Here is a 26642-nt window from a genome sequence, read left to right as displayed (position 1 = left end):
GCTATGCTTCTGTGGTGGACACAATAAAAATATTAATGAGATTTATTAGAGAAGAAAATAAGTCATGAAATAATGCAAAATAGAAAACAAAGATGAAATATTGTAAAATAAGTAAAAATATATAAAACTAAATATTTTTTTTGGACATTTTTATAAAACAGTTAACTAGTTCACTAGATTAAGAAAATAGTTATTAGTATTTATTTTATTTCAAATTTATATGTTTTAAAATTACCTGCAACATTGATAAGACAAACTTTAATTGTTTTCTCATACTTTTTGAGTTTAAAGTCCTTTAATCAATTTCATTAATATATTTATTCTTTAAAGTTCTATTAACTATAAGTGCGATAAAATGTTTGTCGTACAATATGAACCTAAATGTGTCTGTAAAATTAATATATTTCACTCATTATAATGAATGATTCAAAATTTAGGATATTTTCGTGAAAAAAACAAGTAGTGCAAGATATATTGCAGAATTATTCTTATAAAAAACTATCAAATGAATCTTAAAATATGAGTATTATAGAAAGGATTAAAGGAAGTAAAAAATACGAAATACAAAATACAATGTAAAATGTGAAAAATCACAGGGAAATCATTATTGCGCCTTGATATACACATTTCACTATGGTGGTTAAATGTAACCAAAAGTGAATATTTAGTGAAAAATAAAGCAGTTATATTGCACTTTATAAATTGGTTGGTGAACAGATAAAAAAAAATCCTAATGACACACCTAAATAAGTAATGTAATTTTTCTACTTTGGTTATAAGCAAACCACGTTGAAAATATCTTTTATATTGGTTAGTATATTATCCTATGTAAAAAAAAAAACACTTTATTTTCAATAATTGATATAAAATCTCCCTTTAACCTATTTTTAAGTTACTTTTCCTCCACTCTTTTCTTATGTGTTCATCATTTTAACTTTTCTTTAGGCTTTATTAATGTTTGTCTTGTCTCCTCAATTCCCCATTGCATATCTCCCCAACTCAATCCAATGTTGTTGCCACTTCACACTGTGTTACTTTCACTTGTATTAACATTTTTGTTGTTCTTCTCTTTGTTATTATATATACATAGATATCTTTATTCATCATATAATTACATCATAAATTATATTAATTTGAATACATATGCATTTTCATACTTTAATGTTGTGTTTAAATTACTTGTTATTATTTATCCTTATTTTAGAAGTTTTATTACTTCCTTAAATAGTTGTAAAAAAAACTTACTTATATTATCATATTGATTAAAAAGTTGTTTCATTTTGTTCAAATGCTTTGGTATAATATGTTTAATTTATTTTTGTGCAAATTTTTATAAATTATTTTCTTATATAATGTTTAATTTTTTAATTTTTATTTCATGTGAGATTTAAATTTTACTTCTTCTAACACTACTGTAAAAAAAATCTTTTTACGTCTCCTGATAATATAGGACAATATAAAATAATTGTTTTTATGTCAATTATATTTTTCATTTTTCAAAATAATGTAATTTGATTCAAACAATATATCTAAAAATAATATTTTCCATAATTATACTTTTAATGATCAATCTCAAGTAGATCTCTGATTTTGTAAGTGTTTTTTTAGCATGAAAAAAGTACAATTAAGTATGGAAAAGTTTGATTATTGTTGAATACCTGTGGGAGATAAATACACAATTTAATTATCATAATGATTGGTCATAGTATACTGTACTTGAATGCTTTTAAGGAGTTGCATAAGATTGTATTTTAAAAAGATTTTTGTTTTGTTAAATGAAAAATGAAATAAATCTGCTTCTAGTATCCATTGATTATTGCTCGGAGAATCTAACAGCACTGCTGTTCATTTAGTTTTAATGTTGACAACATTGAAGTAATACTTAACAAGCCTCTCAAGTCACACACATAAGAAACACAAGTTGGGTAACTTCATTTGAGAAGTGAGGAATCCTCAAACTGTCATAACACCCCTTTTAAATAGCCTCATACATGGCATGAAGTCTGTGTAAGGTATGTGCACTATATGTGACTAGAGGTGTTAATTTAATTTATGAGTAATTTTTAAATTATGGTTAGGATCAAAATGGGTTTGATCTAAAATTATAAAATGATTTTTAAATATTTTATATTAATTATAAATTCGTTTTTATTTATTTTTATACTATTTGTAATTTGAAAGTTAGGATTTAGTCAACTTTATTTGATTGGATTGATTTAATTTAATTTGAGTTTGACTTGACATGATATTATTTGATGTGGATTTGAATTTGATCTAATATTGATTTAATATGAGTCCAACTCAACTCGACTTGATTGAACCAACATTAACCTGACTCAACTTAGTCCGATGTGAGCTAGACTAAACCTCAACCAAAGGTGGGTTGAACTTAACTAGATCTAAAGTGGATCTAACTTAACTCAACCTAAGATCGACTGAATGTCTTAATCTGATGTGGGCAATAGACAAGGACCAATATTGTCCTTATTTAACTTTATTTAATCTAACCTGACTCTACCCGAACTAACATGGACATAACCCCCCTTAATTCGATGTCGGCATGGCTTGACTAAGCCAAAGGTAAGTTTGACTCGAATATAAGTGGGTATGACATAACTCAACTAAAAACGAGTCTGACTCAACTTAGGATGAGATGGACCAAACTTGACTCGTCTCAAGGTAGGCCTAACTTGACTCTGCTTGAGGTGAGCCCAATACAACTCGATCCAAGATGACTCAACTCAACTCAAAGTGAAGTAAGTTTGATCCAACTCAACTTAAGATGGACCTAACCCTACTTGGTCCAAGGTGGGACCAAATCAACACGATCCGAGATAGGTTCAAATTGACTTAGCTCAAGGTAGACTTGATTTAACTTGACTTTAGATGAGTTTGAAGCGACTTAGCCCAATGTGGGCATAACTTACATAATCTAATGTGGGTCTGTCATGATTCAAACATCGATTTGACTTGAGTTAACTTATCCCGATGCGAAATCAATTTTCCTAAGTCTAAGTTGGGTCTGACTTAATTCTGCTTAAAGTGTGTCGAACTCAATTGTGCACCAATTCAATTGAGCCCAAGGTGGGCATGATTCGATAAGCTAGAAATAAGCCTAACTCGACTTAGTTTGAGGAGGGTCAGACTTAACTTGACCTATGTAAATCAATTGTGGGCTTAACTTGACTCAATACAACATATATTCAATTTTACTTAATTTGATATGGATTCAACTCGACCAGGCCTAACATAAGTCCTACTCGGCTAGATCAACATGACTAGAAGGTCCAAATTTAAAGTCCACTATAAATCTTTAAATATAAATGTTTAGTTTAAGGTTGCTTCTTCCTACACCTCCCTTGTTTCCCACACCCTACAGGTTTGATAAAATTTCAATTTAACCTCTCCTTCTTTGATGTGTCAAGCCTCTATGTCCAACCCTTGTAGCTGGTGGCAATGACACACCTTTACATATCTATTGCAGAATCTAGCAAGAGGAGAATGCGAGGTTTTAATCAATCTTTGAGACAAAGCATGTTATGGAAGGTGAAGAGAGTAAGGATCGAGGGTTTTGCTTGGGGTTATGATCTGTGGGTGAGTTTGGCGGTAAGGTCGCTGTCAAAGATGGTGACATCGATGACAATGAGGGAGGAGGAGCCAAGGATGCAGGATTGGGCTTGATTGCAAAATGAGGTTTGGTGGGAATAGAAAAAGAGAGAGAACGAGACATCTTCCATGAGAGGATGAAATTGTCTTCTTTAGTGCAGTGGACACTAATTTTTGTGTGGTTGGAATAGTGGAGATGGAGGTATGTACAATAGTCATAATGTATTTGTTCTCTACATAACAACCATCACCAAGTTCATTGCTTCCAAATCCACCCATAATTTCATCACCAGAAACATAGTCACACAAGAAAGTGAGAGAGTTTTCGAAAGGTGAAAGAGACTCTAACACTATTAATTACCTTTTATTGTCAAAAACATTTTATATTCATTTATAACTTGTAGAAATGAATTGATACATACTTTAAAATATCAACAAAATCATATTTTGATTAATATTTGGAAATAAAAAACATATTTAATAAAAAAATAGTGTAGACAAGTTAAAGAAGATAAAAATTGCAATAATATTTTGAACTTAAAAACCAAATTGAATTTTTTAATGGAAAAACTAAATCGAAAAAAGATATATATAATAAAAACTAAAACATCGCATACGATCGAAATTTAAAAAATTCAAAATACAATTATATGAACAACCATTCTCTTTGATAGTTGGAAAATGGAAACCAACAACCATTGATTTCACCGTAGAATGAAAAGTGTACCATTTCGGTGGTAAAAGAAGCTTCTTCAATTAAAATGAACTATTAAAAGGAGCATAAAATTAGCTTTGTTGGTTGGTGACAAAAGCCAACTAACAGGATTGGGGATTTGGATCCTCTACAATTTAATGCAGAACTTCACTGTGGGGGAATCACATCCAACTGTCCATAGTATTTAACATTAATTGTATAAAATTACATAAACATGCGAATGGCCATGATTATGTGAGGTTGGTTTACCAAACTGCAGACAATCTGAACCGTTGCCGATCAAAGTCACGAAAACAGATGAAAGAATTCAAACGGCCAAAAGCGTCTGCACCTACCCAAAGAAAATATTAAAATAATAATAGATGTTTGAAAGAAAAACAAAGAATAATAAAGATTAACTAGGCGTTTATTCCTCTCCTTGAAACATCAGATGTTTATATAATTTTTAAAAATTGAATGAGATTAAAAAAAATGTTTTAAAAAGTATACAGAAAAAGGAAAGTTTTTCTAATTAATATTAAATTAAATAATTAGAAAAAAAAAAAAAAGTCACCTAACACTTATGTGAAGGAAAGGGTAAGAAAGAAAGAGAAGGAGACGGCGAGTTGAGTTTTTTGAAGTGTGGGAGAGAGTCCGAACAAACCTAAGAAACCCAACGTTGGAGAAAGTGATTCTGGTATTCTAGATTCTGGTTTTCTTTTGTTCTGTTATACGCACAAAACAACAACAGCCTCAGAAACAGAAACCGCAATGTCGAACTCTAACTTGGAAGATGTTCCCTCTCTGGATCTCATGACTGAGCTCCTTCGTCGCTTCAAGTGTTCCTCCAAACCTGACAAGCGCCTTATTCTCATTGGTATCTCCATCCATCTCTCTCTATATAGAAGAATTTTTGTTAAGTTTTCGTTTCGGACTCGCTGTTAATTCAGATCCAAAAACGCTTTTGTTAAATAGCTCGATTCTTTCGCTCTTGTTGCGTTTCAATGTTGTCGATGCGGTTTTTAGGGTTTCCTTCCTGAGGCCTTATTATCGTTTAATAGGGAAAATATTGAGAAATTTGAGGGGTTTTAGCTATGGGGTTCAGGATGGGGATACTCTTATGCCTCAATGTATTGTTTTTCATTACTGGAGAAGAAAATGAGAGGATTGGCTTTACGCTTTACGGATTTTTTTATTGTATTTTTCTGGTTGTTTTCTTTTTAACTTTTAGTTTTCATTCTTTGGTGGACGAGTATTATTTTTAAATCGGTGATTATATGCTACAAAGTTATTGCCTGGAACGGTGTACGGTGTTTTTGTACCCCACGAGGCATGCGGTGTTTCATAAAGTAGCTCTCGAACTGTTTAATACTTTTTTTTATGTTTGTCATTTGAACACGGTTCTCTAATTGTGAATCTACACGCATATTAGGGAGGCTTGTGTGTTCTTTCTCTGTTTTTTTCCCTGGTCATCATTCATTTGTAACTTTTACATTTTAGGTTTAGTTTTTTTTTTTTTTTACAGATTGCGTAACTGATGAGCTTTGTAGCTTTACTTTTAGACAGTAGAGACTTGCACTTATGTGCCAAAGAATTTCTTTTGGTGTGATTGGATGATAGTCTAGTCTCAAAATGATTCCAAATTCCTGAAGAATTTACGTATTTTTACTCTCATGCTAACTTTAGTGTGTAGATTTATCTGTGTACTGTTGGCAGAAAGATGTTAGGTCTGTGGTTTTATTTTTCTCCCGATTTGATTTCAATCCCGTGATGCTAGTTTTTTCTCCAGAACTTTTTACTCACTTGATTATAATTGTACTCTACCACAGTGCCTTTACTTTATTAGATTGTTGCGTCTCATATAAATGTTGGCACTTTCTTCGCTACTGATACAATTCTGGTCATCTGTGACACCAGCTCTTTGTATTTTCCAGACAGATAAAATGAAGAGCTAAATTGAGTTGTCCTGTTGATCTTTCAAACTGAACTGTTTTCTCGAGTTAGATTGGGAATTTTAATGTGTATTTCTACAATCTTATCATTTTAAAGAGAGGTTTCATCGATAATGGATCCTCCTTTTCTATGCTTCTATTTTATTTACTACTTGGAAAATGAAGACAGTGAAACACTAGTCTGCCATACACATTCAATCGAACCTATACATTGTGAAAGTGATAACTCCTGTAAATGATGAGTAGCACTTGGATTTGTATTGGTTCTCTGTACTGATCTTAGGCTAATATTTTAATTTGATATGTGTCCATTTATTAAATCAATGGTTTAAGTACTGTCAATTAGTGAGTTAGGTTAATCTCCATATTTGCCTTGGTTTGTTTATTTGAGTCATGCTTTATGAATTTACAACATATATTGATTTTCTTTCTTCTGAAATTCTAGTGTAATATAACTTAAAAAATGTTACTGCAGGCCCACCTGGATCTGGTAAAGGTACCCAGTCACCAATCATAAAGGATGAGTACTGCTTATGCCACTTAGCTACTGGTGATATGCTAAGAGCCGCTGTAGCTGCCAAGACCCCTCTTGGTGTCAAGGCTAAAGAAGCTATGGATAAGGCATGGGACCCTATTTGGAATTTGGAATTTACTTTTTTTACCATGTATACACTCGAAGAGAGATTGCTAATAGGATACTATGTTACAATATTTCAGGGAGAACTTGTTTCTGATGACTTGGTTGTTGGGATTATAGATGAAGCAATGAAAAAACCATCATGTCAGAAAGGTTTCATTCTTGATGGTTTCCCAAGAACTGTGGTTCAAGCACAGAAGGTATGACATTGTTGGACATCTGAGTTACTAGTGAGTTTCTTTTGTTTGAAATATCAAGCTTATGTAAAACAGAATTACTTGATTTTATGCACTGTTTTGCATGCTGTTGATGTACATCTTTTGAACATGCTTTTTCTTTATTTGCAGCTTGATGAGATGCTGGATAAACAGGGAGTGAAAGTTGATAAGGTGCTCAATTTTGCAATTGACGATGCAGTTCTTGAGGAGCGAATTACTGGTCGCTGGATACACCCATCCAGTGGCAGAACTTACCACACAAAATTTGCCCCTCCTAAGGTTGCTGGGGCTGATGATGTAAGTCTGTAACTTTATTTAAACCCTGCAAAAATGTTAGTTGCCTAAACATATCTTCTGCTTATAGGTGCTTTAACATTGATGGGAGTTTTGAAAAGCTGCAAGTATCATTAAAACTTAAGTAGTGTTTAGATGTCCGACAATGGTTAGACATTTGGCCATGCACTTTTTTGTAAGACTTGGTCTATTCTCCACCTTAAAACTAGCTTTTGAGATTGACATTTTAGGCACAGTCCCTTTCTAATACGGTTCAAAGCCAAATTCAGTCTTGATGTTTTTGCTGCTCTAAAATGTCTATTCATAAAAAACTTAAAACACCTGTGCAGTGTTTGGGGTGGGAGGAGGATGTTAGGATATGTTGCACATTGGCTCAGACTTTGGCTGTGCTCCCCCTTTTAGTACTACTTAGGGTTGAATTAGTGGCTAGTTCAATTTTAATAAAAATAATGAGATGCCACACTTTTTTTGTTAACATGTTTTATTGGAAATGAATTTGGTTTTAGTTGCTGGCAGTACTGTCAATACAAATATTTTTCTATTTTCACGTATAGAATGTTTAAGGGTAGTGTAGGATGATGCCCACTTAAAAGGTTAGGGCATGCCACGAGCTTTGTCATGATAGCTTAAGAAAGCAGTAGCCCTGTAACAATCTCGCTATTGAATTTGGGTTCCTCAGGTTACTGGCGAACCACTTATCCAGCGTAAGGATGACACTGCAGCTGTTCTGAAGTCAAGACTGGAGGCATTTCATAGGCAAACTGAGCCCGTATGATTCTGAATCCTTTAGCGTTCTGGTTCTCTATTAATTGTTTGAGGAATGCCTTTCTCATTTCTGTCTTTTAGAAATTTCATGGTCTTGATTGGAAATTTTTGCATTGAACATTCAGGTTATTGATTACTATTCGAAGAAGGGCATAGTTGCTAATCTTCATGCTGAGAAACCTCCCAAAGAGGTGACAGTTGAAGTAGAGAAAGTGCTGTCTTAAATAGAATTCATCCATGGATCCTCGGGCTCGAACTTCAAGTGTTCCTTTTTTTTTAGGAAAACTTAACTTTGCCAATTTGTATTTTTAATATACTCTATTCGCTTACCTTTTCAGCTTTACTGCAAATGCCGGCTGTTCTCAACCCAGATTCGAAGAGCTACTTTGATGAATAAAAAGTCAAGTGAATTTGAATTTATGCTCTGCGTACGTTTTTGCATGAATTTTCTCGACATTTGGGTGGAAAAATCTGAGTTACTTGTGTTCCCCGAACCTGCTTTTGACGATGTGGAATGAGATTTTCCGAAAAACAATTGTTCAGTTTTTTGTTTTCCGTAAGTTTTTTCCTAATTTTTTTCAAATATGAATTATTGTTTAATTTTAACTGAAATTAATTTTATAAAATCAGTAAGTTATTCAAAATTAAGATAGCAATAGTTCAACGAAGTTAGGCGTGATAAATGAATCTGACATAGTAGATATTGTGTTTTTGTTTGATGGATAATTTTTACATTAAGTATGAATAATATTTAATTTTTTTAATTTGGAATGAGGATGGAATGAATATGAATATATTTGTATTATCGATCTCATTTTCATCTCATTTAAATTAGTAAAATAGTTATATTTAATAATTATTTGTTTTGTCGTTAATTTTGTAATCTTTTTCTTTTCTTTTGGTATATATTTTTTTCTTGTCTTCTATTTTCATAAAATTCACTTACAACTTCAATGTATTTCTTTTTATTATATATAATTTAATTATATGTTTACTTTTTATTTGTGATTATGTTCAAATAATATGTTATTAATTTCAGTGAATCAAATATTTGATTATTTTTACTCTTCTTTAATACCTTTATTTATTTGTTTATCTTTTTTCTTTCACCAGAATGCTTAAATCTCATTTCAAGTTTCAATTACATAAATTAATAAAAAAATTATCTTTTTTATTCTTTTTTATCTTACATTTTTGTTTTGTTTTGTTTTTCCAAAACAATTTTTGATATCTCTAAACAACTTATGACTTTAATATTAGGAAAACTTTCTTGTATATCTAAGTATGTATTCAGTTTTGCATACGTACGTAGATAGGCGAACGAGTGTTACTTTTATTTCTTTTTGTTGGTTGTCATTATTTGTTATGATGGATTTGAGGGAGAGACTGAAATTTTAACTTCGTTATTAGAAGAGAAAAACGTTACATTTACTCAATTAACATTTGCTTTTCCTTGATATTCCAAGTATGTCGCTTCACTGTGCTGGGGTAAGTAGCTATTCTCGGAAGAGAAAGAATCCATAGAGTAGAGAAATGTAGTTTTTGTGAGCAATTGAGGTAGGAGGAGAATTGATTTCGGCATATGGGAATCGATTAACTAGAAAGAGAATCAATTTTTACCTTTGGGAATTGATTTTCGTTCCTTCACCCTATCTCAATGTCGTCAGTCTTTGTTGCCAACTCTATTAATGCCGACATATACATCTAGTGAGACGCTTGCAGATGGCATGGCGCCAATTAGGCCACGTGCTTCGCCAAGCTCTCTCGTCTGTGAAGGAAGAAGATGAAGCAACAACCCAAGAAATAAGCAACAATCGATAGTAAAAATAAAAAAAAAAACATAATAATAATATTTATTAATAATAACAATAATAATAATATATTAATTTTTATCATAAGGGCAAAGTTGTATTCTTACACTTTTATCTATTAAAACATTTTTTATCTATCATATTCATCTTATTAATCACTATTTTTCACAAACTTTACCTTTAACTCATTTTACTTTTCACAGCTCAAAATCTCTTAAAATAAAACATCACAATTTTACTTTTCAAATTCTATCAAATTCACTCACTCTCTCTCAAATACATCATTGAAAATGAACAAAGCTTCAATTTGTATACTCTTAATTATACATTGTTTTTTTTTTCTTATATGTAAGTTCATTCAATGATGTATTGAATCATTTTTAGGATACATTTTATCATTTTTACTTATTTTTAATATTTTTATTATGTAAAATACAGTTTTTGATGATTTTTTATATATTTATTTTTATTTTCTATCTTATTTTCATAAACATAATTTTATCATGAAGACATTTTATTTACTCTAGCATTATAATTTATGTTATTATTATGAATTTTGTTTATATTAAAACTCAAAAGATAAAAATTATATATCTAAAATTTGAATTATTAATAGTTTAATCACTTTTCTTTGTTAAATTGGTGTATTGTAATCTTCATTAGCATATATAAAAAATATGTATATTTCATTAGAATATTGACAAGGAAAGCAGAGACATTAAAATACTTTTAAACTTAAATATTTGTTGTTTTCATAATTTTAAAAATATTTTTAACTTTATCAATTTTGTGTGATTAATATTTGCAAAATTAGTAGATACTTTAATTGTAATCAAAATTTCATTTATTTGTAATTATGTAATATTTTATATAGTTCTTTTATTTTTATCCAATTCTTATTTAGTGTTCAGATTTGGAATTTATACCATTGTAATTTCTTTTTAAGAAGTGTTAGATTATTATCAACATTAAAATTCCGACTAACATCAAAAGATACAAGAATTGACGGATTATTGTTGTAACTCGTTTCCGTTTCAAGGAAATTTCCAACGTCTTTGAAAAAACAATTCTTTCTCATGGGCAATAGAATTTGAGGAAGCCTTTTCAAAAGTAAAAGAATACTTATCCAACCCCTTAGTTCTCAACAAACTAAAGAAGAATGTGCATCTACATCTATCATTGATAAGTCGTCATACGATTGTTTAGACTAAATAACATTACAGGATAATAACATTACAGGATAATAATAATTAGTTGTCTCGACTATGAAATATTATTTTTTTATATCATAATGTATATTGATAAAACTGACATTTCACAACGCGAAACTTTTCGTGAAAAACATTTATACTAAGAGTATAATTACTTAAAATTTTTCATGTTATTTAAAAATGACTAATACAAGTCAGTATTAAATGATTAGGATTTATATTTTAAATTATGGACATGCATTGCGAGATAAAAAAAAAAAAAGAAAGACCAAAGTTTAAATCCTCTTATCTTTTGAAAAGAAAAAATAAAGTCTAAGCCTTTTAATCATGAAACTTTATGATTTGAATTAAGTTTAATTAAGTTTGAAGTCTTAGATTAAAAAATGAGTTCTTATTATAGTATATTGAGTTTTTAAAAATATCATATTTTGTAATTGAATTTTCTTTATTTAATTTTTTTGTTAATTTAATGATTTGTATTATCTTGTTCCATTAAGCGAAAAATGATTACGATAAATATAGACCCTAAAAATGGTATTACTTCAAGTTGATGATACATTTGAAAAAATACTTCAAACATAAAACTGAATTTAGGATCAGGTGGTTCTGAAAAAATAAGATGGAGTTAATAAAAAGATGAGGATTGTAATGAGTAACTAATTTTATTCAAAGCCGTAACTACGAAAAGAATTTGTTATGATTGCTAATGTGAATCATGACGTAGAAAAACACGAATATTATTTTTATGAAAAACTTAGGCAAATTTTATTTGAAAACAGCAAAGAGAAAGAGTTGGTGGAGAAGATGATAGGGGAAAACGTAATTGTTGAAATTGGTTATGAAAATTGTGAGACAACCACCAAATCTTAAATTTATTTCTACATTTTTATATCTTCTTTCAATGTACATTAACTCAGTAAGTTTTAAATCTTCTTTCAAAATACCTTGACAGAGTAAGACCACTTGTATGTGTGCTGATCTATATTTTCTAAAGTCATTTTTTTCTAATTTACTCCAGAAGTACACATACTAGTGTTTTCTCATGGTAATGTTGTAGAGTGCAATTCATTTATACAAAAGTTCTAAAGATTGAAAAAGATTAAATCTCCTAACTCTAGTAACAAATACTTCTTTAAGACAATGTTAGATATATTAATAAGTTCCTAAGGTCGAATATTACAATGTCATGTATTTTTAGTGTTATGGTTTTTAGAATGAGATAAAATGATAATATATTTTAATATTAGTGTAAAAAGACAGATTATAATTCAACATGTATATTTATTAACTTATTATTATAAAATTAAAAAACATTAAACTAAATAATAATACTCAATTATTATAAAAAAAACAGACAGTCAATAAAAATATTTTTTTAACTTTCAAAAGACCAATTAAACTTTTTTTAATTTATTATAAACTTAATTAAAGCTTTCAATTAATTTAAAATACTACCAATTTGATATTTAATCAAGCTCCTTGTCTAAAGGACACAAGTTGTTAATGTATTTAATAGGAAGTTGAATTGTGGCTCTCTATTTTGATATTTTCGAAATACTAAATCTCAAATTAGCCGCCAAAATAATATAATCAAAAAACTTTTAATTCCTGTTTTTAAAACCGTTCATTAATCTTCACTTTCCAGACAACCATCCATTTTAGTCACCTGTCGTATTATTCACAATAATTTTGCAGAAATATAAAAAGACGTTTAACATGCTCAATAGCTAAACTATATGAAGCAAGACATCATACATAGTGTCAATTTAAACATTTCAAGGACAACCACGATAGAGAAAAACACCACCCAAAAATCAGCAGAAAGAAAATTAAACTCACCAGAATATGCAATGAGAAATAAATTACAAAATAATAACCTAATAAAACAAAAACAATGAAGTGTAATAAAATAGGTAAATATTAGGTTAAAAATATAATATAAATATGAAAAGAAATAAGGGATCAAACTATTAATTTCAAAATTATTTTTCCTCCTCTCTCCAAAAGTACTCAATAAAATCTTCATCATCCTCAATTTTACACCTCGAACTGAAAATCCAGAGGAAAAGATTGAGTGAATCAGACACCGTGAGAACAGTGTTCAGCGCTTGCGAGGTCAGTTAATACTTGGATATAATATCTGACAGTATACACCGTGAGAACGTGTCATATTTGAGACGAACAAAGTAAATTAAAACTCCTCACTACAAAGAAATTTTCATCCTCTATAATAAATAAATAAAGGAATATGTTACCTTTAATTGAATTTCATCAAATTACCATCATATACGACCCACCAAAAGCAGAGCCAGGGGAGCACAAATATCACCTACCTACCTCTACCTCTGCCTTGCAGAGCTCCACAATCTTCACCATATCTCACGGCTTCCTTGTGACCCCCTTTTCCAGAATGCAATCACTGCCGCCTAGATTCATTCCCGTGTATTGTTAAATTAAAAAAAAAAAACGCATTCCGGTTAGGGAAATGCAAACCCTATTACAGAAAAAAGGGCAAGAACATGGAAGCTAGGCAACCACTCCCCAGAAAGCAAGCACACACTATCATCATTTTATTTCAGGGATCAACTTTGAAATTGAAAATGTTTACCTGCTGACCACGAATATCCCTGGGAATTGATTATTGATTATTTTTCTACATATCCAACACCTACAAATTCTTGGCGCATGAATGCAACCAATGTTTTTTGAATCATTTCCTGGTTTAAAATTAGTAGAAGAAAATAGAAGAACATGAAAGATGTTTGGCAACTTCAGCCCCAATTTAGTTCAGCAACTTTAGAACAGCTGAAATCACTTCAGCTGTTTTTTTCCTAGAAAATGAAAGATGTTTGGCAATAACTTGTAGAATGTTCTATTGTTTTCCTTAAATTAATTTTTTTTAGCTAATGTTATTTCTCATTCCTTATTTTGTATATATTTAAACGAATTTATTTATCTTGTAATCATATTTCGATAAACTTCAAAAAAGAATAAACGATTCTAAATATAATTTACAATAGTCGAGATATTGAAATAATTCCATTTTCGCAACTATGTTCAAACGAGCCTTAAATGGGGCAGCCAAAAGGTTAAAGCAAACCCAAAGAAAAAAAAAACGGAAATAGATGATACAGGATAAGAACATACCAGAGCAAATATTCATCATTAACTATTAGTTGTCCTGAAACATTATATACATCATTTTCACCAGCAAGAGATATACACTGAGTTTCACTAGGGGAAAAAAATCAAGTGCTAATCATACCTTCTCAGGTATATACATTCATCCGCCGCTTGTAATTTATAAAGTAAACAATAGCCCAGTCAAGTCCATCACGCTGTCACTTGCAATATATCATTCTTTGTATATGATCATTAACTGGGTAAGAAAAAGTTGGAAACAATGGCAGTAAAAATAGCATTGTTCTTGGTATTTCATACATCCAGCAAGAGTACCTGTCCTAGCACCTCCAAGAAGGAAAAATAGGCTTGAAATCAGATTTGGGAGGAGGGGCTTCATAGAACCAATCATGAAGGAGAGCATCTTCAGCAGTTATCCTCTGCAAGAAGTAAAACAAGTTTTAAACATTATGTTTTATTCAGCTTCATGTTGCAGAAAACCAATAAAAAACTATTCAATGAAAAATATATACCTCTTCGGGATCATAAGTTAAAAGCTTCTTCAACAAGTCAAATCCCAGCTCCGATAAAACTGGAAAACCGGTAAATGATGCAGCTGGAAACTTCTTCCTTAACATATTAAACCTGAAATATTAAATAACTTATAATCAAACGCAGTTGACAAAGTATAACTGCATTATCACCCATAAGTCATACATGGAATTCTAATAAAGAAAAATGAAAAGAAGAGAAGCTTACGGTTGCTTGACAAATTTTGCTTTAGCCCCAGGTAATTTGGATAATCCAGGCCAAATTTTCTCATCAGGTGTACCCAGGGTTCGAAAAATCTGCAGACAGTGGACAAAGACAGAAGTGTTACTAGACAGCAGAGTTCTCACGTAGTAGAAAAAATGGGGTGATGAAAAAGTAAAATTCAATTGATTTTAGTAAAATAACCTGATCAAGTTGTTCAAGTTCACTTTTACCCCTGAACAGAGGCTGCTTGGAAATTAATTCAGCCATTATGCAACCCACTGACCACATGTCAATTGCTGTTGAATATTCTTTAGCACCCAACAAAAGTTCAGGTGCTCTGCACAAACCAATAGACCGATTCATGAGTTTACGGCATATACTTCTCTACCAATATAAATGAAAAATCATATAAACCTACAGAGATAACTCCGATAAAAACTAAAGTAATATTATAATGCTACTCACCTGTACCACAGTGTAACCACAACAGGAGTATATGGCTTCAGAGGGCTTCCATACTGCCTCGACAACCCAAAATCGCATATTTTAAGCTCCCCGTCATGGTTCAGCAGAATGTTTGATGACTTCAAGTCCCTATGGATAACCCAGTTATCATGAAGATACTTGACACCTTCGAGAAGTTGCTTTACCAAGGATTTAATTTCGCTAATGCTAAAAGGCTGTTTCTTAACCTCCATCATTCCCTTGAGGTCATACTCCATGTATTCCATTACCATAAAAGTACCGTCAAAATCATCTACAACTACTTCTTTAACATTCACAATGGAGGGATGGTTAAAAGACAAGAGAATGTTTATTTCCCTCAAGGATGACATCGGAAAGCCATCCCTCTCTATATTCATCTTCACCTTCTTCAACGCGACTAATTCTCCAGTTTTCTTATCCCTAGCTTTATAGACAACACCATAAGTTCCTTCATTTATTTTCTTAATCATCTCAAACTCGCACACACTTCTGCAACTGTGAAGCATATTTATATTTCTCTGCACTTGCTTCAATCCATCACTCTCTTCAGAATCCGATGGACAATCACCAACGTCACTTGGTCCCTCAACATCGACCACGGGGTCTATATGGAAATCCCTTTCAGAATCGGCGTCATCAGTAGAAAGTCCAAGATATTGATCTCTCCCCGTGCTTCCTGACGATCTAGTGACGGTGCTTTCTGAAGATCCACCGCGATGGAATTCACCAATTTCAGGACTGGAGCTGCCTTTGACATGATTGAATTTATCATCAGCAGCCATGGGTGAGGGACCATCATCAGTAGCCCATCTTGACTTTCTGATAGTCCATTCTTGCACATCCTTCTCTTCCTCCACATCCTGTCTATAGCTTCGAGAATCTGGCAAAGATTCATCCATAAGGACATCTGAACCAGGATCGTTGGCTCCAGGAGTGCTCAGTACAGATGGACGAGGAGGAGACAGAGCAACAGTATCCGAGATCTTACTCTCAGACGAAATTCTTTCTTCCTTCTCTGCTAGGTCCCATACGATTGGAGAAAACTTCCTTTTCTTCTGTGGCGGTGGCAAAGCAACCTCATATTCCTCATCTTCAACACAGATCTCACCTTGCTCTCTCTCCTCTTTCCCACCACGAGGCTCATGGGAACGAGCAAAGTGATGGCTGCGAGATCCACCCTCTTCCACGCCGAAAGAGCCATTCTTATAGTGATCGGACCTCTTTGTTGAACTGTATTTGAAAAATTCCCCTTTGAGCGGAACACTTTTTCGCCCTGCCGCCATCGATTGACAAGCACAAGCACAATTCCTCTCAATAAGCAATTTAGAATCCAAGAAAAATGTATTTCAAACCGAAATCCTCAATAATCCCAAATTTTCGAAACCCTAACCCTCCCCAAAATAACAGAACGTATAATTCAATTTTTTTTAAAAGATTCACAAACCCTAATCAAGAGAAACGCACATGACAAAAATCAAATATAATTTTCTCAAGCGCTTCCTCGATAGAATCAACAGAATTGAAACGTAAGATGGAAATGAAACCACACGGAAGCAATCAGGCAAAGGAAACAAGGAAGAATGAATGGATGATCGAAACCCTAAACGGTGGCTGCGTCTCGTTAGGGTTCAGAGGTATCGAATTGCCTTACCGGCGACACGAAAATCAAGCGAAAGGAGAAAAGCCGAAGCAGAAGACAGAGACGAAAGAAGCCGCCTTCCTTGACGCGTTTATTGTGAGATTCCTTTGGGCTTTACCCACTTAAATAATAAAAAACGATAGAGTGTGTCTCCCCTTTCAAAAGAGGCGGCGATCCTATCAATTATTTGCTGGATTTTCACGCGTTTTACCGTTTTCTTCTCACTATCAATTAAACTAATTGATGATATTGTTCAATTTTAATTTATCTCCAAGGATTTAGTAGTACAATATTTATTTTCTTTATTCTAATTACAGTTAAATTATTTGAAATTTTGATGATGAATATAAACTTATCTCAATTTAAAATATGGATTATAATATTTTAGATTTCATTTATAGGATTTATTACATAAGTTATCTTTTTAGATTTTTAACACAATAATATTTTAGATTTAAACCAATCAGATTTTATTATGTGAATTTCCATTTCTAAGATTTATTTTATTTTCAGTTTAATCAAAATATTTAAAAATCTATATACGGATTAAAGATAATAAAAATAACAAACTAAAAATGAAAAGGAGTTGTATAAATATTGTAAAAGTATTAATTATATGTAGAGAATAAACTTAATTAACTTCAAAGTCTTTTGTAAGTATATGCTTTTATAATTGAATTTTCATTAAATTATTTTTATACTTAAAACTTGTATATATAATAACATAACTGTTATTTTGATTCATTATCTTATTTTATTATTTTAATGTACTTATCATTTTATATAATTATAACATTATCTTGCATTAATTATAAAATTTCATATCTTTCAATATGTAAAGATCAAATAAAGAAATACAGAACAATTTGAAATATAATTAAACTCCACATTACACACCATGTGATGATGTTCATTTCTATTTGATTTTGATAAGTTTATTATTGTGTATATTTGGTTGAAGTACAACTAATAGAGTGATGATCTTGTTTGAATTGTTTTAAAATGAAAATATTTGGTATTAGGTGTGATTCTTAACTTTTATTTGATTTAATTGTTGATTGAGTGAGAAATAAGTTAAATCTTCATGTTTGATATGCTTGAAGGACTCGGGAATGGAAAAGTTTTGAAAAATGCTAAGACAACTTTGGCATGTGAATGAATAATGAAGAAAATAATTATGTGTATAATTAAAAGAAAAAGTTAAATGTGTTTATAGTTTCTTAAACTTAGATGTAAAATTTAAATTTGTTCTTAATGCATTTTAGTTGTCAGTTTAAAAATAAATGGATATTATCTTTCTAACTCAATTATGCTAATATTTTTTATGTATTAAATAATGTTCAAAACTAGTATTTAAGTTTAAACATGTAGAACGAAGTAAATAGCTCAAACATAACCTAAAACTTTGTTTGATGTTAAAAAAATAACAGTTTAATTGGAAAGATTATATTTTTTTCATTTTTTAAGTATAGAAATTAAATTATATAAAAGTTTGAGACATGGACAAATTTTAATTTTACGTCTAAATTTAAAGACTACAAACATATTTAACTCTTACAAAAATAATGTGTAATATTAAGAGAATTTGAGAAAGGTGTTAGGAAGGATGTAGTATTATTCTCCCGGGCAGCCCTTGCTGTATTCTCCGCTCTCTGGGCGGCCAACTCTCCCTCATACTGTTGTTGCATCTTCAGATTGTTGTAGAACTCTGATAATTTTTATCGGGTTTTATGAGCTCATGTTTCTCGTGATCACCATTGGGTCTTCTTCTGGATCACTCGGGCCCCACAGTGGACGCCAAAATGTTTTAGATGTAGGGCCGAGGATCTTCTACACTTTCTCCAAGTCAGCTTAGGTAACTCTGAATGTCCTTAGTCAAAATCTTTCCTTCTTTCACTCCAAACGGTTCGAAGTACCTATCAAAAGGCACTTCAACGCTCAAGTCAGTAATTAATTCGATCAAGGTCACAACAAAGTCTTAAATTTGTAATAAATACAATCACCTACCTTGTTACCTTTGACCACTGTTTATAGGTTTCAAGATGAGTCTGAGATTAGTGAAACCCTAATCACTACCCAATCAAGACTCATTACCTACTAAATAACGCTTACCAATAATCTTGATCTAAAGTGTAGTTTAGAGATGTTGACTACTGGGGACAGGGTGGCTTCGATCGTCCCCTTCTAATGGCCTCTTCCATTCAATCTTATTTGCATGACCGTCTGACCATGTAGTACACTTAACATGATTAATAATTTTTAAGGAATACTTATTTTTTATTTTCTTAATTATTTTTTTTAACAAAAAAGTTACATCTACAATAATAATAACATTACATTAAAAACCAATGCATCAACTTTCACTAATTCCATATATGATATCTTATCTTCACATCAACTTTATTTTCATTATGTTGCACCACCAAAATTTAAAATTTTCATGCTCTGAGCCTCTTACTAGACTTCAGCCAGACACTCAGCAAGAGCGAGATAGCAAATCCAAAATAGCACATTTTGTAGTTTGACACAATTTTAGAAGAAGGCTGAACTCTCACTATGTAATAAAACGAAAAACATTTCCCTTTTTATCAAATAAGGATCACCAAGTCAAACATGAAATCCTGTGAAAATCGTTCCCTTGCGATTTTTTTCACATCAACAACGTAAAGTACACAATACAGAATCCAAATGACCCAACCACTAGGCACAATGAACCAACCTCTTTCTCAGTTCAAAGTTTTGAAGGTTCCTTCCTTAGGGCGATGCAGGACTATGTAATCATAGGCTTCCAGAGTGAGAAAATCATCAAGTTCTGGGGATGTACATTGGCGAGCAAAGATCTTACAAGCCTCCTTGTAGTTTCCCTTCTCGAACTTCTCTGTTCCCACTTCCTTTTCAATCCTACCCATCTCTTCTTCAACCACTCTATCAAAAAGCTCTTTGTTCACTTTCTCTCCAACTCCATCCCCATTGAGTTCCACTTCATACTTGAGCCACTGCCAGTTCTGCACCCTGCTAATCTCAGCAGTCGCAGCATCTTCCATCAGGTTGTAAAGAGGCACGCAACCGCTTCCACTCAGCCATGCTGCCAAGTACTGAATCCCCACCCTTGTGTTTAACCGGAGACCTTCCTCGGTTCGGACTCCTACTGGTATCTGCAAGAGATCTTCTTCAGTTATGTTTGCAGCATCTTCGCGTTTCACTGTCTCTATCTGGTGAGGAGCATTGCTCATGATGTTGTTGAAAACCTCCATGCAGGCCGGAATGAGACCAGGGTGTGCAGCCCAAGTTCCATCGTGCCCCGCTTTCACTTCCCTCAGCTTGTCCTTCCTTACAAGTTCCAGTGCTGCCTCATTAGCCACTGGGTCATCCTTGATTGGAATCTGAGCTGCCTGATGGACAATTTCAACTTTATCAGACACATTTTCTACGTACAAGTTTTAAAAAAGAAATAAAATAGAATCAGAGTTTGTAATTATTCATTGGTAAACTAAAGCATAATGCAGAAACCAAAGTAGTTCAATTACATATCATTCCTAAAAAGTACCACAAAAACCAAACAGACACTTAAAAGTTCGAACTGCTTAAGAATAACTATTCACGTTAACGGTGGTGAACTAGAGTAGTTCCATTACATACCATTCCTCCCATAGCATGCACACCGCGCCTGTGGCAGGTCCTGATGAGGAGATCAGAGTAGCTTTTCATGAAGTGTTGAGTCATGCCAACCTGCACCCTATCTGGTAGGAGGCGATCTGGGTGAGCTTGGAAGGTCTTCACATAACTGAAAATGTAATCCCAACGCCCACAGTTCAGACCCACAGAGTGGTCCTTCAACTCATACAGAATTTCATTCATTTGAAACACTGCAGGAAGGGTTTCTATCAGAACCGTCGCCCTTATGCTTCCTCTTTCGATGCCTGCTACATTCTCAGCCTTCTCAAACACGCTGTTCCATATCTTAGCTTCCCTGTCAATCACAAGGTTGTCATATTACAATTCCTTAATACAGAGTTCTATAAATGCTGGTCCTGCTGGACCATCCGATTAAGGATGTGTTGACCTCCATATAATAGTTTGTAATCCCTTTGGACACCCTAGATCATGCATAAGAGGGTTCATTGAGTTTTGAACATGTTTTAGGACTATTCGGTCGTTTTTTTCTTCGACATGAACAAGTTCTTTGGTGTTTTTCTTCAATCAGAATTAGAAATTTGTCTTGCTGCTGATCTTTCATGCATACCTTTATTGTGATGACAATCGAAATGAAACTGTAATTTTAATAACAAAATAACACCAACTAAAGAATTTCCTTCAAATTTTTTCCTTGCGTGTATCATACTAAAACCAACTTATGAAATTACTAACAGAAATAGCGTTGTTCTTTGGCTCGTGTCATGACTGCATAACACAGTCCTTACCTTGGATGCTCCATTTTGGGAAGATAAAAGAAAGGGCCGAAACCAGCACCTTGAGTGCGTCGAAATGCTGAGTAATTGTGGTAGAAGTATAGGCCAAAATCAACCAGGCAACCAGTTGCAGGTTCACCATCAATCAAAATATGTGCTTCGGGTAGGTGCCAACCTCTTGGTCGCACAAAAAGCTTTGCTGTCTGTTCATTGAGCTTGTAAACCTTGTTTCTGACTTTGTCATGGAAACTTATGGTCCCATCCAAAGCATCCTTCAAGTTCACTTGGCCGCTCATGAGATTTTCCCAGCTGGGTGACAGTGCATCCTCAAAATCAGCCTTAGAAATGACAAAAACATTAACAACTTTCAGTGCTATGGTTCCGGTATAAACCAAATTCAATAAACCCTTTAACAATTGAAAAAAATATAAGACTTGATTACACTCTTGGTTATAGTTCTTTATTCTGAATGCAGATTTTTAATCTTTCAAGTTTCTAACCATCTCAATTAAATCTTGAAGTCTCCCTTCTTTATAATTAGGTCCCTCCGTCTGGCCACGATGTCTTCAGCATGAAATTTTATTAGAAAATGACATAAAACTTAAAAAACTCAAATCGGTACAATTAAAAATATAAAAGCACAGTCAACAGAAGTGATAAAAGTTTTAGACTTGAGACGGAAGTGTACACAAAGTTTTATAATGTTCTTTGTTATGTCTAAACTCTAAACTTAAATATGGATTAACAACTTTGGTTGAAATCAGAGGCATAGTAGTGTAGAGTGTAAATGTGCTAACCATAAAGACTTTAGCTCCAGAGTTAAGGGCATTGATGACCATCTTTCTGTCAACAGGGCCAGTGATCTCCACTTTCCTATCTGCAGCAGCTGGTGGAACAGGAGCACATACCCATTCCTCTTCCCTTATGTGGCTGGTGGCAGGATCAAAACCCGGAAGAGCCCCTTCATTGTACCTCTTTTTGGCCTCTTTTCTCTTCTCTAGTGCATACTTGATATCACTCCTGAACTCACGTTGCAGGTCTGCAACAAATTTCAAAGCATCTTTTTTCAGGATTATTGCAAACTCTTCATCATATCTTCCCAGAATATCAACTCCATCTGGTACATCATAGTAAGATTCAGTCATGGCCTTTCTTTCTTCCTGCAACGGTGGCTAGATATTTCTCTTCTGAAAGTAGAATATGGCATGTGAGCAAAAAGCAAGGTCGCAATTAGGTCTATAAATCATTTCCTCCGTACACCTTGAATTAAATTTTCGTTTTAATCTGTATAATCATTGTTGGTATATTGCAACTTTATTTTTCAAATTTACTAAAATAGTGCAAATTCTTAAAAAGTTATCTTGGTATGAATTGATTAAGAAGTGATGCTCACTTTGGACGATTTTAAGATGTTATAATTTTTTAAAATTTTAATTAAAGTTGTGTTAGCACAGTACAATTAGTATATTATGATATAAATTGAAGTTCTATCAGTTTAATACAATTTTGTGTGTTGTATTTTTTTTTTAATTTTAGTTAAAGTTGTGTCAATTTGTTAGTAGTATTATGATATAATTTAAAATCGTGGCTTAGTATAACTTCAGTTAAAATCATATCCAATTGGAAGGACTTCTCCACAATAAAATTGTACAAAGTTGACACAATTTTAATATTTTTTAAATTGTATCATTTTGATAAATTTGAAAACAGAATTGCACCCTTTTGTGTTTTTTTCGTTGGTATATTTTAATCTTGTATAAGTTATAAACATTTTATATGACTATGTATCTTTTAAAAGTACAAATCAAAACGTCTTAGTTACTAATTTGTTTCTCACTCTCCTTTAATTGTTTTTTTTATATTCATTTTTCGTTTTCAACTTCAATTCAAGTTTAAATAACAATTAATGAATCATAGAAACTTTGAAAGAAAGAGAAAAAGGAAAAAGTGGTGAAAAGAGAAAAAAAAAGAAAAAAAAATGATGGTGGAAGATGAAGAAGAAAGAGAGAAAGAAGAATATGGAGTTGAAAGGTGGGAGACGTTGGCCAGAGGTGGAAGAAAGAAGAAGGTGATGGGAAGAAAAGGAAAAAAAGAAGAGCTTTAGGGTGTGTTCACTTAAAGAAGAGGAATTGGGAAGAGTGACTGATGAATTTGAGGAGATTTGAAGGTGAATTAATTATTGTTTGTTTAAGTGAATTTGGAGGTAAATGAGATTGAATTTGTAAGTAAAGTTTATGAAAATTAGTGTAAGATTTGATTAATGTGAAGGATAAAAGTTTTTGTTTAATTGGTAGAAATTAAAGATTACCACAATGCCCCTAATTATTAAAATGAAATAAAATGATAACGGTTAATATTATATTTAATTGTAAAAGTGTTTATAAAAAGTAAAAAATTAACATTAATTATTATTATTATTATTTTATTATTATCATTATTTTATTACTATTATTATTATTATTAATATTATTATTATTATTATTATTTCAGCCTGTAAATCATTTTAGTCATGAAACACACTATATTCAAGGGATGAAATTGTAAATGCTGAGAAATCCTTGCAAATCTGCGCATAGATGAGAGAATGGAAAATTCTTTTATCCTGCAAATTCGGGCTTTCAAATGGGCACAAATCTAAACACAACAATAATCTGAAATCCGTCTTCACATTTCATCGGACAAGTAAATTAACCTCAAACGAACAAAGACTTAGAGATAAAAAAATAACTTAAATCCTGATACATTAATGCTTACAAATAAAATTAACGTTAATAAAAAATTACTAAGTTAATTCAAACATAAATTAATACAAATATAGGTACATAATAGTTAATTAAAAATAAAATATATATTAAAACAAGTAATACACTTTGTGTTGAATTATTTTACTTTTAACTAGTGAAAACACATCTGCATATATGTATTCACTTTTTTTTTAATGATAATAAAATTTATTGTTATTATTATTATAAAATTAAATATAAATAATTTTCATAATTTCATTATAATTTTTATTTATTTTGTAGGTAATCGTTTTGTAAAAAATGTTAAGTTAAAAAAATCAAATGAAAAAATGGTTAAAATTTAAAGAAATAGTCACTTAAACCATAAAATTAATAAAATAATTATTTAATTCAAAAAAAATATTTAAAAAGTAAAATTGAAAAACAAATTTAGACAAAAAAAATCAATATATATATATATCATTTAGTTTATTTTTTCCTTGTAAAAAATTCAATATTTTATACTTATTATATTCCTTTTTATATTATTATATATGATAATTTGTTATCCAATTATTTTTCATCGTTCTGTTTTCTTTTATATACACGCACTCCCCCTCCAAATCTTGTGAAAATTCTCTCCCTCCACTCAATATTTTATAGCCATAAAATTAATTAATTAATCATTAACAGCAGTTAACGTATTTTATGTTTAAAATAGACTAAGATCCATGATTTTTTTTTTTTCACTACTTAGTTTTTTTAAGGTTTGGAACAGTAGCAACGTTGATGACAAACCCAATAATGCAAGTACTTTTTAAAGAATTTTATTATTCATACCAACACTGTGTTTCTAATACACTTTTACTAATTTGGAAAATATATTTACTAAATTAAGAATAAAAGCCTTACATATTTAATTAAATTAATATAATTTTCACTCAATTATAAATGCCGTGAAAAAGAAAATAATGTTACAAAGCTTGCTACTAAATTTTATCTTTGTAGACCTACCTTATTTATCATCTGTTAATATTAGAAAATAAGTTATGTAAAATTGTTGTTGAAAAAATTATTATTTTAGAAGGGAGAGTAAAGAATTCAAAGACAAATAAAATCAATGAAAAAAATCAACAAAACAAAGTGATCAAAAATAAAAAAATAAAATAGAGTGATCTTAGTTATATTCCAAAACATGAGTAATATTACTTCAATTTTTATCATTTTAAAAAATATAATGATACTTTGATAATATTTTTTTAACAACATTTTAACATAATCTATGTGTTATTATATGATTGGTTCAAAATTACTTCAGAGTCAATAATAATAATCATAAACACAAACATAGACCAATCACGTAAATGATATTAAAATGTTGTAAAAATAAATATTGTCAAAGTTTCGTTATCGTTTTGAAAATAACAATTGTTGGTTTTTTTATATATTTTAAGGTGGTTTGTTGAGAAGTGAAGTTCGTGTTTTATTTGACAACTTCATCCTCTTCTTCCCAGATGCGAAATGCTAATTGTGTCAGCCTATATGTCACTTTCCTAAAGACACAGACAACATGCCCAGTCTCCCCCATACCCCCAGGTGATATTCGATCTTATAAAAAAAATATTACCATCGTTTTATTTATTTATTTTAAATCTCTTCTTAAATATAAAAATTAAATGAAAAATAAAAATAGATCGAAATTATATATGTCACAATCTACTAAATTGATATATAAAAAAATTCATCACAAAACATCATTCTTTTATAAGAACCCATAATAGAAATGTCACAATCAATAATATTGATAAGTAATTCGTTACAAAAAAATGTCAATAGATGATAAGAACCTAAAATCTAAGTCAAGAACAAAGAAAACTATCTCTTTAATAAAATAAAGTTCAATATTCAATTAAAAATGTTTACATCCTGATATTTTTATATATAAATACATAAGTTTAAAAAAATCTACTAAAAGAAAACTCAAACATTAAAAAAACAAACTAATTTTTAAGAGAATGTCCGAAACCTAAAAACATAAAAATATAAACTAATTTTTGTAATAACCATTGTTTAAATGTACTCTAAGTTATGAATTTTGTTTTTTTATGTTCTTTTTATGCCAATGACTCCTCTCCTCTACCAAGTGGTAATAATAAAATTGTAGTAAAATATCAAATAATATAACTTTATTTAAACTTTTACGGTTAAATTTTGTAAAAGAATTTAATTATGAATTAAAAATTGATTTTAAACTAACAAATTGTATCAAAATTTTACTATTAACTATTTTATAACAAACATACGAACATAAATTGTTAATC

General features: G+C 31.2%; 3 protein-coding genes across 7 annotated transcripts; 1 reads left to right on the top strand and 2 right to left on the bottom strand.

The window, feature by feature from the left end:
- The first annotated feature begins 4893 nt into the window (after positions 1–4893).
- Positions 4894–8586, top strand: LOC108323880 (adenylate kinase 4). The gene is made up of 6 exons (XM_017556691.2): positions 4894–5177; positions 6728–6873; positions 6970–7089; positions 7237–7404; positions 8081–8170; positions 8292–8586. The coding sequence occupies exons 1-6, from the start codon at positions 5072–5074 to the stop codon at positions 8388–8390; spliced, it is 729 nt and encodes a 242-aa protein (XP_017412180.1). The 5' UTR covers positions 4894–5071; the 3' UTR covers positions 8391–8586.
- Positions 8587–12770: 4184 nt separating this feature from the next.
- On the bottom strand, positions 12771–17316 carry LOC108346449 (cyclin-dependent kinase G-2). Of its 5 annotated transcripts, XR_008246103.1 has the most exons (8): positions 17202–17316; positions 15530–16823; positions 15266–15401; positions 15068–15156; positions 14842–14953; positions 14645–14748; positions 13797–13856; positions 12771–13614 (listed from the first exon to the last, which is right to left on the bottom strand). XR_008246103.1 is itself a non-coding variant. In XM_052870823.1 (6 exons), the coding sequence occupies exons 2-6, from the start codon at positions 16447–16449 to the stop codon at positions 14650–14652; spliced, it is 1356 nt and encodes a 451-aa protein (XP_052726783.1). In that variant the 5' UTR covers positions 16450–16823; positions 17202–17316; the 3' UTR covers positions 14333–14649. The 5 variants fall into 5 exon arrangements, 2 of the variants coding, with proteins under 2 accessions (XP_052726783.1, XP_017441020.2); XR_008246094.1 differs by having other exon boundaries at positions 15530–17298; XR_008246096.1 differs by lacking the exons at positions 12771–13614; positions 13797–13856 and adding an exon at positions 14333–14369 and having other exon boundaries at positions 14454–14748; positions 15530–17298.
- Positions 17317–19748: 2432 nt separating this feature from the next.
- On the bottom strand, positions 19749–22848 carry LOC108321239 (malate synthase, glyoxysomal). The gene is made up of 4 exons (XM_017552934.2): positions 22396–22848; positions 21611–21936; positions 20829–21159; positions 19749–20581 (listed from the first exon to the last, which is right to left on the bottom strand). The coding sequence occupies exons 1-4, from the start codon at positions 22741–22743 to the stop codon at positions 19916–19918; spliced, it is 1671 nt and encodes a 556-aa protein (XP_017408423.1). The 5' UTR covers positions 22744–22848; the 3' UTR covers positions 19749–19915.
- Between the last annotated feature and the right edge of the window lie 3794 nt (positions 22849–26642).

The sequence above is a fragment of the Vigna angularis genome, chromosome 1, assembly GCF_016808095.1.
Source record: "Vigna angularis cultivar LongXiaoDou No.4 chromosome 1, ASM1680809v1, whole genome shotgun sequence".
NCBI classification, from domain to species: domain Eukaryota; kingdom Viridiplantae; phylum Streptophyta; class Magnoliopsida; order Fabales; family Fabaceae; genus Vigna; species Vigna angularis.
This window is presented reverse-complemented; position numbering and strand designations above follow the sequence as displayed.